This window comes from Pinus tabuliformis, chromosome J (genome assembly GCF_031772625.1).
Source record: "Pinus tabuliformis cultivar Carrire ecotype Pingquan chromosome J, CPIR1, whole genome shotgun sequence".
Classification (NCBI taxonomy): domain Eukaryota; kingdom Viridiplantae; phylum Streptophyta; class Pinopsida; order Pinales; family Pinaceae; genus Pinus; species Pinus tabuliformis.
Genome location: NC_142295.1, coordinates 40803509 through 40817478, shown reverse-complemented (window position 1 = coordinate 40817478; position 13970 = coordinate 40803509). Strand labels below are relative to the sequence as shown.

Below are 13970 nucleotides of genomic sequence, written 5' to 3'. Positions count from 1 at the left end.
CAATTCTCAGGTGTTTGGAATTCTGGGTATATGTGGATAAAGATCAATCCACGTTCATCAGAACCATGTGATTGTACTGCAAACTTTGAAAAGACGGTAACCTCATCTGTCATGGAACATGGCTGTGATGAATAACCTCTTCACAAACCAGATCGTATTCGATTTTAATACAAAAAAACTCCGTTTGACGTGCTCTCCGTCCGCACGTCAAGGTCTAGCCGCCCCATGGTCTTCCCTGCTGGCTTTATTAGACCCTGTCCATCGGCACCTCTAGGTCTAGCCGCCCCCATGGTCTTCCCTGCTGCTGGCTTTATTAGACCCGCTAAAGTCTCTAGTCAGGCCGGGTAGAAGAATCTTACATTAATGCTTGAATTTGCGTAGCCTCTTGCGAATATAAATACATCGCTCAGGCCTTATAATCCCACCGCACTCCAAGATCGGCAGAGCCCATATATTTTCTCATATAGCAGGCGTCAAATTTTCTCTTTCAGAAGAACATATTATATCAATGGCTTCCAAAGTTGCAGGATGGATAAGCGTTTTAGCACTATGCAGTCTGCTTGTTGCTGTATTTCAGGTGGCTGGCGTTTCAGCACAAACGCAGAGCAACACGTATACGACATACAATGACTACAACCCGTCCGCCAATAATTACGCTCTGGACGGGCTTTACTGCGCAACATATGACTCTGATCAGTCCCTGCAGTGGCGCAGCCAGTACAAATGGACTGCCTTCTGTGGCCAAGCTGGCGGTCCCATGGGGCCTTCCTTGTGCGGGAAGTGCTTAAGTGTAAGTGACGGAGTTAATTACTATATTTGAGATTTGTAATAATGTGTTGAAGAATTGATGTTTAAATATGGAAATGTTGATATCAGGTGACGAATCCTTCAACGCAACAAAGCGTGACGGTGCGTATTTTGGACCAGTGCTCAAACGGAGGGTTGGATCTTGAAACCGCGGCTTTTAATGCAATTGACAGTAACGGGGCAGGATATAATGCTGGGCATCTGTATACTACATACACCTTTGTCGATTGTTAAGGAATTCCTCTACTGATCATCATCCTTATATGCACTATATATTGTTTACAATAAAAGGCAAGGTCGCTTATGTGCCTCGGCGTATAAACTTTCATGCTCAGATGGGTAATGGAATAAATGTTGGTTTGTTGTATTAAGTTCAAATAAAATGAGCTATTTAAACCATTGATCCATTACGTGCTTTGAAATGCATGTACAGTTAAGGGAAATGATTTGGGGAATGTATTTATAGTTACTTTATAACTATAGCAATTTTTTGAATTAAATAATTCGTAAATAGAAATCAATTCATAAGCATTGTAACTGTTTATATAATTAAATTATTATTATTATTATTTAATAGAAAAGTTAAAAATATATATATTTAAAAATTAAAAAACATGTAATAAGATTTTTTATTATAAAGAATTATGTCACATTATCATGTACATTTAAGGGAAATGGTTTACATTTAAGGGAAATGGTTTGGGGAATGTATTTAATGTTGGTTTGTTGTATTAAGTTCAAATAAAATGAGCTATTTAAACAATGGATCTATTAAGTGGTTTGAAATGCATGTACAGTTAAGGGAAATGATTTGGGGAATGTATTTATAGTTACCCTATAACTAGGTCAATTATTTGAATTAAATGATTCGTAAATAGAAATCAATTCATAAGCATCATCACTGTTTATTTTATTTTAAGTTATTAAAAGAAAAATCAAGAAATTATTTTATTATTATTATTATTTAATAGAAAAGTTAAAAATATATATATTTAAAAATTAAAAAACATGTAACAAGATTTTTTATTATAAAGAATTATGTCACATTATTATGTAGATTTTTAGTTTGTAAATAAGTTTTGTTAAAAAAAGTTTAAAAAATTGGGCCAAGGATCATATTAATATTCTCTATATTGTTCCAACTTTATCATATTTCTGGAAAGAGACAAAAATAGGTAGGGAGAATAGCAACACAATAGGGAATCCTTCCACAACACATATGTAACAAAAATTTTATTGTGAAGATTTATCTTACATTATCATGTAGACTTTTAGTTAGTAAATAAGTTTTATTAAAAAAAATGGGTCATTTCTCAATTTGTACATGTTATCATTGTGCAAGGACTATGCTAATATTCTATGTATGGTTCCAATTTTATCAGATTTCTCCAAAAAGACAAAAATGGGTAGGGAGAGGAACTACACAATAAGGAATCCTTAGGTAGGGAGAGCAACTACACAATAGGGAATCCTTCCACAACAGGGATATTAACCACCGGGCACCCTACCACAACTACTATGGCTACTAATATAGGGGATGAAGGAGTTTGAAAGAAAAACAACATTAGCTAGGTCCAATGAGATATTAACCACCTGACACCCTACCACAACTACGATGGCTACTAATATAGGGGTTAAAGGAGTTTGGAAGAAAAACAACATTAGCTAGGTTCAATTGACTCGATTGATTCTTTGGCTAATTCAACTAATTGTTGTTGTTCAATCTCGATAAGAAATGTCCAAAGGTCTTGTCCAAGGAATGCACCTGTAATACCCCCAACTATTTTGACGATGTAAATACATGTACATGTACCTTTTATATTAGGCTGGTGAGTCGAAATACTTTGTTGGGCTAGGTGCCCATGTAATTGCAAATATACTGATATACTCATTTTTCTCTAAGTGGCTAGAGGAGGCACGATGTGAATATTATAAATGCATATATCCTTAAATATTGATCAAATAAAGCTAGTTACAGAGCCCACTCCACGAAAAGAGTATAAGGGGCGCAACTCAAAATGTAAAGGCAACAATTGTGTTCTTTCGATGAAAAATGTGCCTTTGGGCCCATGCGGCTCCGATGAGTGCCACTTGACTAGTTAGGGCCATGCGATTATAAAAGGTTATGTTTGCTTGTAAATTCATTCATTTAGACAGGGATGGATGGAGGGGGGATTTAGTCAGTGAGTCCTGGATTGGACTCTAAAACTGACTAATGGCCTGTGAGTCCTAAGCTTTGACCCTAGACTGGTCGAGGCGTGGTTATTAAGTTAATTGTGCCAGATTGATGCATCATCTTTATGATGTGAGCCTCAATGCTGGTAAATCTTATTTATGAAAATGTTGAGGTGTGAAAATTACTAAAAAGAGGCATTACACATATGTGTATAAATAAATTTATATATATTTGTATGTATAAATACAATGATAGAAGATTATAATTTGCATGAAGGGTGTATTACGTTGCAAATGAATTAATGCCCAAAGGATATGATGAGAGCTTATCCTGGAGGCCATGGATTCGGTGTCGAGATTTTGTCGTGTTACAGTTGGGCGAATGGAGGGGGTGACATGGCTTGGAGGCTACATCCTAGAAACTTGAAATTAGCAGCACATTAAAGGAGCGGTTGGGTTAGCTAGGCCTACAACATGCAAGCGGAAAGCGTTCTCATTCGCCGAAAGTGGAGCCCTCACGACATCTCATCGCGGGGTGCACGAGAGGCGGATAAGGAGAATCGTCAAGATGATGGGATCAGGATGACGTGTCCCGTAGGAGTAAGGAGGTATAGTCAAAGAGAGTGTCGTGGTGATGGGGCCCAGGATGATGTGTCTCAGAGATTCGCCCCTAGAGGTAAAAGGGGAGCATGCGTGGAAGTGTTGGGAGGAAGCACAACAGAAGGATGTGGCAGGCTGACAATGGGGAGGGAGCCTGAGGAAGGGATCCTAGCTATCATCATGCTCCCATCAACGGAACCCGTAAGTGGTTTTGGGAAACTAAAATCGCATTCCCTGACAACCCTTGTAGTGGTTTCAAAAGAGTCAATGGAAAGTGCCGAAATAAATATGAGTCTTCGATCGGGTGATCGATGGGTTTGTATTTTTGTCCATTATGAGGGGTCACTCCCTCGTGAAACCCATGCACTATACCTTGTTAGAGTCGCTTTTTGATGACTACACTATTTTAGTGGATGAGGATCCACCAAGAAACTGCATGCATTTTATGCAATGGTGGGGATCACCATATTGTAGTAGTATGACGTGGTGAGTTTGTATAAGCCCTAGGGATTAATATGTGTATAGGTGGTACCCGTCGAATTTGGGGCGGGTCATATATATATATATATATATATATATATATATATAAGAGTGGTTGAACTATTTATAAATAAATAAAACGAAGCTATTGAGTTCACACTATATAATATCCTGGGGTGGGGACGATAGTTTAATTCCTTTTTATTTATAATTTGCATGTTTGTAAAGGTGGTAAAGTTGTTAGGAGTACAATTTAATTGTTTGGTGTTTTAAAATATATTGTTTATATGGTTTTATTATATTGTGTTGTATTGTTAATTTTGTAATATTTTGTTTTATAATTTTAATTATATTGTTGTTTTATTAGTAATTAAATAATCATATTGAGTTATAAATAATTAATTATATATTAACTTTGTATTAGATTTAATTACTAATATGAGAATAATAATAATAAAATTTAAAATTATATAAAGTTGTGTATAGTTTAAAAAAAACGAGTATATGAAAATGGACACTTGGGGGCTATTAGACAAAGAGGATAGCATGTGGGAGGTGTGTAAGAATGAGCTAGAAAATCGAGTTTGCTTCCAATGAGAAAATGGAGAAACACTAAAGAGGGAAGTTAATGCTAGAGAATCATAGGAAGCAGGAAAAATGGTTCGTATATTGCAAAGTACAGTTAGTTACCAAGTAGTATAAGCTTGTTAAGTGCAAGAAGAATTTGAATTTTCAGGCATGAAAGAATTGGGAAAAATTAGTTAATCTTCTAAAGACCATAAATTGTAGCTCGTAAATTAGATTTTGGAATATGAATACTTGTTGGAAAGCTCATTACATGCAGAAGATAACTATGCACCCATAAATTTGTTTTGTGGCCAAAAATTCTAGAAAAATCTAAACGAAATCTATGGGAAATTTTCAAGAGATAAAACAATGAAACAAGCTGCAAACTTTCTGAGGGTATAATTTTTAGTTCGGGTATTAGAATAACACAGTAGTTAGTCAATATAAATCTATTGATGTGGGAGACTACCTAGTAAACCAAAAATTTTGAATTCAACAAGAATTTTGGGTGAAATTTGCAAGGAAATATATTGGTGGGATTTCAAGAAAAATGGCCTAATGGCAGACAATAGTCTAGAAGATGCCTAAGGACCTTACTGTGATGAGGAAGCATTCGAGGCTATAGATATAAGCTTGAGTAATAATGAAACTAAATATAATGGTAATGGAATAGACCAATCAGAGGATGAAGGTTTGGAAGAAACCGTCAAAAGTTTGAAACTTGAAGTGCTCAACTACAAAGTTGATAATTAAAAGATGATGAAAGAGCACCAATAGATTAATAATCAAATTATGAAAAGTCTAAACAAAATTAAGAAAGAATTGGGCCAACCTAGTGAGTTGAGGTTAGAAAATGTGTACAGTGGTCAAACTCGAGAAAGGGGCACTAGGAGTTCGATACATTCCAAAAGTGATGCCCATTAACACCACCACATAGTAGTGAGGACCAATAAAAGCACCTATTCCCCATCAGAGTTTAGGAGAAGCCCTAGTGTGTTGCCAGTAAGGAAGTCAAGTAGAAATCTAGACAAAGAAAATTTTTGAGGGGAACTGAGGAAAATTAAACCACCTACTTTTAGTGGGGAGAACAAAAAAAGGGAAGAAGTAGAAAATTGGTTGCTGGAAATGAGAAAATATCTTCAACTCTTCAATTATCCTTGAATTTAGAGGCTAGAGTGGCCATATATCATTTGAAGGGTAAGGATAACATTTGGTAGGAACAACTCAAGGAATTTAAACACCTGGATGAAAGGCAGATCACGTGGAGAAAATTTGAGTATTTTCAAAGGAAATTTTTATTAAAACGATACTATGAGTGAAAAATACAGGAGTTTTTCAAGCTACAATTGGGACACATGACCATGGAAGAGTATGGTCGAAGATTTGTTGAATTATTGAGGTATGTCCATTTTATTAAATATGAAAAGGTTAAAATACAAAGTTACATCAGTGGACTGCCATAATTTCATGCCAACGTGCTGAAATACAATGAACCCAAAACCTTAGAGGCAACTATGAGGAAAGCAGAACAATTGTATGAACAAAGTAAAAATAGATCCGTGTTACACAAGGATTTGGACAATAAAAAGAGAAATTTTATGGAGCAAATAAAGAAGGGTTACAAACCCTTTCCATTAAAAATAACTTTCAAATGAACCAATAGATGGCCCAAGCTTATAACTAGTTAGAAGGGGGAAATTCTTCAAGAAAAAGGACCCAACATCCACCTATTAAATGTTGGGGTTGTAAAGGAGAATATCAATTCGAAGGGGCTAATTTTGAAGTCATTGAGCTACCTCTTTTGTGATCTAGCTACATAACATTTGGGATCAGAGCTTTAGATTCTAGGGTTTCGTTGCTGCAAACAAGTCATCGTGGAATTTTCACTATAACTTTTTTATAAGAAGATTCAGAAGCTAAAAATTTTACCACGTGGAGCTGAAATCTTGCTAAACTTGCTGTAAGAATTTCATATATTTTCTCGCTATATTTTCTGAGATATGGTCCGAAGAAGTTAGTGTTTTTTCATGCTCCAGCATTCCGTCTCAAATAGGTGACCTTGGGAAAATCGTCATAACGTTCTCTATGAGCATCAGATTTGAATTTTTGTAAAAAGTGACCCAAAGTACATAGACTATATTATTTCGTGTATACTTTTCATGGCCGAAGGTTGAAACTATGACACGTTTAAATCCATACAAGTTTTCTCTACTGAACAAGTCCATAATCTAGCCATCATGGGAGATTGGGTATAACCTTACGTTGAAGAATCCAAATTTGGTATGAATTGTGGCATGGGAAATAAGAATCATAGGGATACTATAGGGATGAATTTATGATATTGGAGATATGAAATTATAATGATACAACAATTTCAATATATAGCTCCTAAAAAGAAAGAAAAATGTGTGTATTTTTTAAACAATTTTGCATAACTTTTGTTTGAAAAATCAATTTGAAGTGATTCAAGGGGCATAGAGAAAGAATAAATATCATTGTTTGATTCCAAAATTCCTCGAAACAAAAAAAAATGGACACACCTAGTCAACAAATAGAAATATATTCTATGGCACATGAAGAAGAGGAAGAAATGCAACCTGATATATCAAATTTATGAGACCAAGTGAAACAAATTTCGCTCTCGCAAAAAGTAACAAAAAATGAATTGGAATCCATGATGAATGCTAAGATAGATGGTATAGAAAGGGACATGAGATTTAATATATATGGTATAAAAAGGGACGTGGGAGTTTTGAATGATGGTTTAAAAGTTGACATCGAAGTGATGATGAATATCAAGATATAGGGGTTGAAGGAAGGTTTAGAAAAGTTTTTAGAAGAAAGGCTTCCCAGTGGTGACAAGGTAATCCATGAAAATCATGATGAGGACAAAATGAATATGAATTATGATTTTAGAGACTCCAATGTTGGGTTTAATAACCACCACATTCCAAAGATCAATATGAAGAAGTTTAATGACAAGGATCCAGTAACATGGATACTATAGATGGAGCAATATTTTGATCTCCATGATGTGAAACACACACAAAAGTTACACATTGCAAATTTGTATTTAGAACCCAATCAGTTTGTATGGTATCAATGGCTTTGTTCTCATAAAACACTTGTCAGTTAGTAAATTTTTACAAAGGAAATGGTAACACATTATGAGGATACAAAGAGCAACACCTTCTTTAGCCAATTGATAAATCTCAAACAAATGGGTTCAATGGTGGAGCACATTGAGCGCTTCCAAAAATTGAATGTCATGGTAACTGATATTCCAGAGGAGCATAAGATTGATGTCTTCATCAGGACTTTGAAGGATAACATCCAACATGAGGTTTGCCATTGGGAACTTGATTCACTGGAGAAGGCATTCAAGGTGGCAAGAAAAGTTGAAAGAAAAATTATGGCAACAAGGAAGTCTACAACTCACAACTATACATATGGAAGTGTTGTTGCTCCTAGCCTTCCACAACCCACAAGGTTGGCGCTACAACAATTGGGGGAAAAAGAGCAAAAGGGCTTTGTTATAGTTGTGATAGAAAATACACTAAAGATCATAAGTGTGCTAATAAGAAATTATTCTATATAGATTGTGAAGAGGAGGAATAAAAGGAATAAGAGACATCAAAAGAGGAGGATATACACTAATGTTAGGGTCCAACCCTAACCCCCTTATTTATGTAATAGGATTGAGTCATAGTTATAGTTAAGTAAAGAGTCAATAAAGCCCATATTAATAATTGTAAGTGGTTGACCCGCATTTAATGAAGGGACCACAGTTAGTTGCAAATGGGTCATGGTATTAGATAGATGGTATTAATAAGAACCATGCTATTGCCCCATGGTATTGCATGTATGAATCCTATATAAAGGATAGAGACTCCCCTCGAGGAGCATCGTGTCTTATTTTGTAATTGAGCTCAGCTTTATTTGAGGTTGCCCCCTCGAAGAGGCAAGTGAACATTGCTTTCTGAATAATAAAATACTTGCTGTTATTTCTCATTGTTCTATGTTCTGGGTATATTTCTTCACATATTTGGTATTCTAGTATCGTCTTGCAGGTTAAGAGCATAACAAGTGGTATCAAATCGCTTTCCAGGGCCAGTGGGATCTCCAATTTTTAGCAATTTTTTTTTTTGCTAGAGACATGTTCCGACGTCTTTAAACCACAAGATCTGTCGCTGAGCGCATAAACCTGCGGATTTGGAGAGGCATGCACGGAGGAAATACAAGAGGTGGTCATGCTTGTTGGACTCCCTTGTAACCCCTATGGGTACCCCTTCAAGTAGTAGCGCATTAGATAGAACCACACACGGACTGTCTTCCAAGTACTCTTTGGGTATATTAGAAAGCCCCCTAGCTCCCTTGAAACCTCGCCATAGATAAACCGTCGGCTGTCTTGCTACTACAATGCACCGAGAACAGCACTCGGGGAGATTACTCGTGTGTACGATAGGGTAGTCGGGTTGTATGGCTAAGGATACGATTGATCCTCCTTGGTTAGTGCCCTGAAAGATTGGGCCAAGTACTACTGTCAGACTCTTATGTATATTGCAATTTGTAGCACCTGACACTCCTGGAGAACATAGTTCCCTATTGGAAATACTACTGAGAGGGGGCGGGGTGAATCAGTATTATCAGATTAATAAAACTTTTTCATTTACATATTCAGATTCATATATGCTACTTCCACAACTTCTTATGATTCAGTTAGTTGATCCTTATTGAGTGCATTAGAACCATATTAACAGTAAACTGGTGCAGTAAAATAGAACAGATCATCACACATAAGTCACACACATGAACACAAAATATAAGGTGGAAACCCAATGTGGGTGAAAACCACCTGCTGCAATATGTCTCTATATTCTTTCAAATAGAATTTCTTTTACAATGATTTTGCACTGGTGCAGTCCTTTACCAGTACGCAGGCTGCAACCTGCAGAGAGCTACAACTCTCTCTCGTTCTCCAGTCTCTCCTGGAAGGGAGCTACAACCCCCTACTTTGTTCAAGGACCACGTTTCATTAATTTTCAGACTGGATCCAAGAAGATAAAATGGTCATTGAGTACAAACAAATCTTCAGAATTACCCAAACAGCAGATCTATCAGAATCACTCAAGGGCCAACCCAAGCACCAGATCCATGACAGTTATCACCCGATTTAGACAACAGAGGCTGTGGGTGACCTCTCCCACATCACCTCCTGAATAGCGATTCTCCACACCCGAAGAGACTTCTGTCTTTTGCCTGTCTGCGGCTGCACAGTTTCCTTAAGATCTTCAATTCATTTTCCGTCACTGCCAAAGGATCTCTTTTCTTCTTATATAGTCACGCTTTTAATAAAACCATGAGTCGAAACCAGAGGATCCAAAATCCTGGGGCTCGCTTGCTTTGACCGATCTCTTAAGGAATGATTTAAGTGATAAAAACAGCAGGAAAACGATGAAAAATGGTCCAAATAACAAAAGGCGGACTTTAAACATTATGCACCCATAACAATAATATATCGAGTCCGCTCCTTATCGCTGTATAACATCGTCTATTTGCCGATGGCTGATCCGATGGATCGGATGCGATATGGCCATTAACCATGCTTTATAAATATATTGGGTCTGCTCCTTATCGCTATATAACATTGTCTATTTGCCGATGGGCGATCCGATGGATCGGATGCGATATGGCCATTAATCATGCTTTATAAATATATCGGGTCCACTCCTTATCGCTATCGGTGGTTTGCGATGGATGCGATATATTACAAGTCCCTTTAAAGTTCCCATCGGGTCCGCCACTTCTTATCGCAATCGGAGGATTGGGGTGGACAACCCTTTATGCATTCCGATATACTGCGTACACGATATTATTATAAACCACATTTGATATGCCATCGGGTCCATATGTTATCGCAATCGGAGGATTGGGGTGGGCGACCCTTTATACTGCGGATGCGATATGATTATAGACTGCCTTTAATACCTCCATCGGGTCCGCCTCCTCTTGTCGCAATTGGCATTTGGGTGAGGCAGGGCTTGACCGATTGCCGCAGATGCGATATTATTATGGACCAAGTTTAATGCCACCATCGAGTCCGCTCGCAATTGGAGGTTTCAATGGTGTCACATAGCCGAACCCCCAACGTGCATATATGCCGAAATATATACATTAACACATATAACTGTGTTTATCCGCCAAAAGGGGAAATGCCTTTGATTATTGTAAAATGCATATATATGGGATTTGGGCGCCCAACAACTCCCGATAGTGTTAAAGCATGCATATATGGCCTGATGACTCCCGATAATGATTAAGCATGCATCCAAGGGTTTCATACGCCCGATTCCTCCCAATAAGCTCTTTATATATGAGAATGAGCCTCTATTGCTCTAATAAGCTCCCAATGGCTCAATGGCTCCCGATAACTGCTTATGTTCTCCTAATGGCTCTTTCTACGCTCCCGATAATTCTGTCTGTTGCTCCTGATGGCTCTTCTTGTCTCCTCTTGGATCCTCTTGGCTCCTCTTGCTCCATCATGGTGTATATAAAAGAAATGACCGTCTAAGAGAGGGTTGCCATCAAGTTCAACATATGTTCATAATGCCATAATGCCAACAATCTCCCCCTTTGGACTTGATGGCAACAACACCATTCAAAAAGCACTCTCCCCCTTTGACATCAAGGGCAAAGGGCGGATATCTGCTTCTCCTAACTATTTCTCCCCCTGAGAGCTTGCTCCTCCTGATTTTTCCCCTCTGTCTTTAGGACAGAAAGTCGAGCTATTCTGGTTATATATAAAATAGGAACCGCGCTATACTGCCTACATATAGCATAATTCAGCATCTTTATTGCAATGGATAGATACAGTTCATTTACCCAACATGTTCCTCCTTCTGTAATACGATAATGCCAACAATGAATTATGCTCCCCCTGAACCTTGTACGTGTATACCCCATCAGAACCTCGCGTACAAGCACCAATCTGAGAATTAATAGCAGGATGATGCATCGACAACCCCCAGCTTCTGCCTGAGGTATTCAAAAGTCTCCTTGGGCAATGGTTTGGTAAATATACCAGCCACTTGTTCCTTAGAACAAATGTATTCCAACTTGACCTTTTGTTCAAGCACTTGTTCTCTGAGAAAATGATACTTGATCGGTATGTGCTTGGTTTTTGAATGCATGACTGGGTTCTTTGAAATGCTGATTGCACTTGTATTATCACATAAGATGGGGATAGGTGGAGTACAAGTGATTTGGAAATCCTGTAAAGTCTGCATCATCCAAAGAAGTTGGGTGCAGCAAGATGCAGCAGCCACATATTCTGCTTCAGCTGTAGATAAAGCAATCGAACTTTGTTTCTTGCTGAACCAAGATACTAATCTGGAACCCATAAAGAAAGCACCACCACTTGTGCTTTTCCTGTCATCCACACTTCCAGCCCAATCTGCATCTGTGTAAGCATGAAGTGTGAGATATGTATCTCTAGGATACCATAAGCCAAAGTTTTGAGTTCCTTGAAGATATTTGAAGATTCTCTTTACTGCCTGAAGATGAGTTTCCTTTGGGTTTGCCTGAAATCTTCCAACTATTCCAACTGCATGCATGATGTCTGGTCGGGTACCTGTCAAATAAAGTAGACTTCCAATCATAGATCTGTATGTTGGTTGATGAACTGCAGCCAATTCATCATTTGTACTAAGACTGCATCCTGTAACCATGGGAGTACATACTGGTTTTGAATCTTCCATGCCATACTTCTTCAAAATCTGCTTGAGGTACTTGGTTTGAGACAAGAAGATACCGTCTTTATTTTGTTGGATTTGCAATCCAAGAAAGTATGTCAGTTCACCTAGCAGGGACATTTCGAATTCTTTCTGCATTACCGAGGCAAAGTTTTGACTCATAGTTTCTTCATTGCTGCCAAAAATAATATCATCTACATACACAACAAGTATTAGCAACTTGTCATTTTCAACTTTTATATAAAGATTGCTATCTGCTGATCCTTTTGAAAAACCTTGTTGATGAAGATATTTGTCCAAACGGTAGTACCAAGCCCTTGGAGCTTGTTTAAGACCATAGAGAGCCTTTTTCAGTCTACATACAAGGTTTGGATCATTCCCAAGAATGAACCCATCTGGCTGCTCAATTTATACTTCTTCTTCTAAATCTCCATTCAGAAAAGCTGATTTCACATCCATTTGAAATACTTTGAATTTTTGAAAGCTTGAGAGAGCAAGGAACATTCGGATAGCTTCAAGTCTAGCAACAGGAGCAAAAGTTTCTTCAAAGTCTATTCCTTCTTGCTGAGCATATCCCTTACAAACCAGTCTTGCCTTGTTTCTAACTACTTCCCCATTTTCATTCAACTTATTTTTGAAGATCCATTTTGTCCCTATGACATTCTTATCTTTTGGTCTAGGAACTAATTCCCAAGTGTTGTTCTTTTCGATCTGCTCAAGTTCTTCATCCATAGCCTTGACCCAACATTCATCTCTGCATGCTTCTTTTACATTTTGTGGCTCAGTGGAGGAGAGCAATGCCAAGTAGCTTGAGGCTTCTGCTATTGTTCTTCTTGTTTGTACACCTGCCTCTTTTTGCCCCAAAATCTGAGATTCTGGATGATTATTTTGAACATGTCTGGATGGAGTCTTTTCTTCTATCCTTATCTGTTCCTCTGGAGCCTCTTGAGGTTCTTCTTCTTCATTATCAGTATGATTTGAAGGGTAGTCTTCATCTTCTTCGATATTTTCATGATTTACTTGCCTAGGAATGTATCCTTTTTCATCAACCACTACATCAATGCTATCAACAATTCTTCCAAGTCTTTTATTGTAACACTTATATGCTTTACTATAAGGCGAATAACCAAGGAGAATGCCTTCATCTGCTCTAGGCTCAAGTTTGCCAAGCTGTTCATCAGTATTCTTAATATAGCATTTGCTTCCAAAAATTTTAAAATGCTTTACTGAAGGAGTCTTACCATACCAGAGCTCATGAGGAGTTTGAGTGTTGTTTACTCGGACATTTGTTTTGTTGAGAATAAAAACCGTGGCATATGCAGCTTCACCCCAGAAGGTTGCAGGAGTTCCAGATTCATCAAGCATGGCGCGGGCCATTTGTTGGACTGTTCTGTTCATCGTTTCCACCACTCCATTTTGCTAAGGAGTCCTTGCTGTAGAGAATTCCCTTTTTATTCCATGCTCTTCACAGAAATTGAAAAATTCATTTGAGGTAAATTCCCCACCTCTATCAAACCTGAGACACTTAATTTTGTGATCTGATTCATTTTCGACCAAGGCTTTGAAGGATTTGAATTTTTCAAATGCTTC

At 37.7% G+C, this 13970-nt stretch overlaps 1 protein-coding gene and 1 non-coding gene across 2 annotated transcripts; one reads left to right on the top strand and one right to left on the bottom strand.

Annotated features, from left to right (window-relative positions):
* The first annotated feature begins 284 nt into the window (after positions 1-284).
* Positions 285-1214, top strand: LOC149225373 (pathogenesis-related protein PR-4-like). The gene is made up of 2 exons (XM_089377071.1): positions 285-790; positions 877-1214. The coding sequence occupies exons 1-2, from the start codon at positions 509-511 to the stop codon at positions 1039-1041; spliced, it is 447 nt and encodes a 148-aa protein (XP_089233197.1). The 5' UTR covers positions 285-508; the 3' UTR covers positions 1042-1214.
* An 888-nt stretch (positions 1215-2102) lies between these two features.
* On the bottom strand, positions 2103-2207 carry LOC149225372 (U6 spliceosomal RNA). Its single transcript, XR_016248589.1, has one exon. It is a non-coding gene; the product is annotated as a U6 spliceosomal RNA (small nuclear RNA).
* Positions 2208-13970: the final 11763 nt, after the last annotated feature.

Coding starts and splice junctions, on each gene's coding strand:
- LOC149225373 (XM_089377071.1), top strand. CDS start 509: ATGGCTTCCAAAGTTGCAGGATGGATAAGCGTTTTAGCACTATGCAGT. Junction 791..876: donor TGTGCGGGAAGTGCTTAAGT/GTAAGTGACGGA, acceptor TGTTGATATCAG/GTGACGAATCCTTCAACGCA.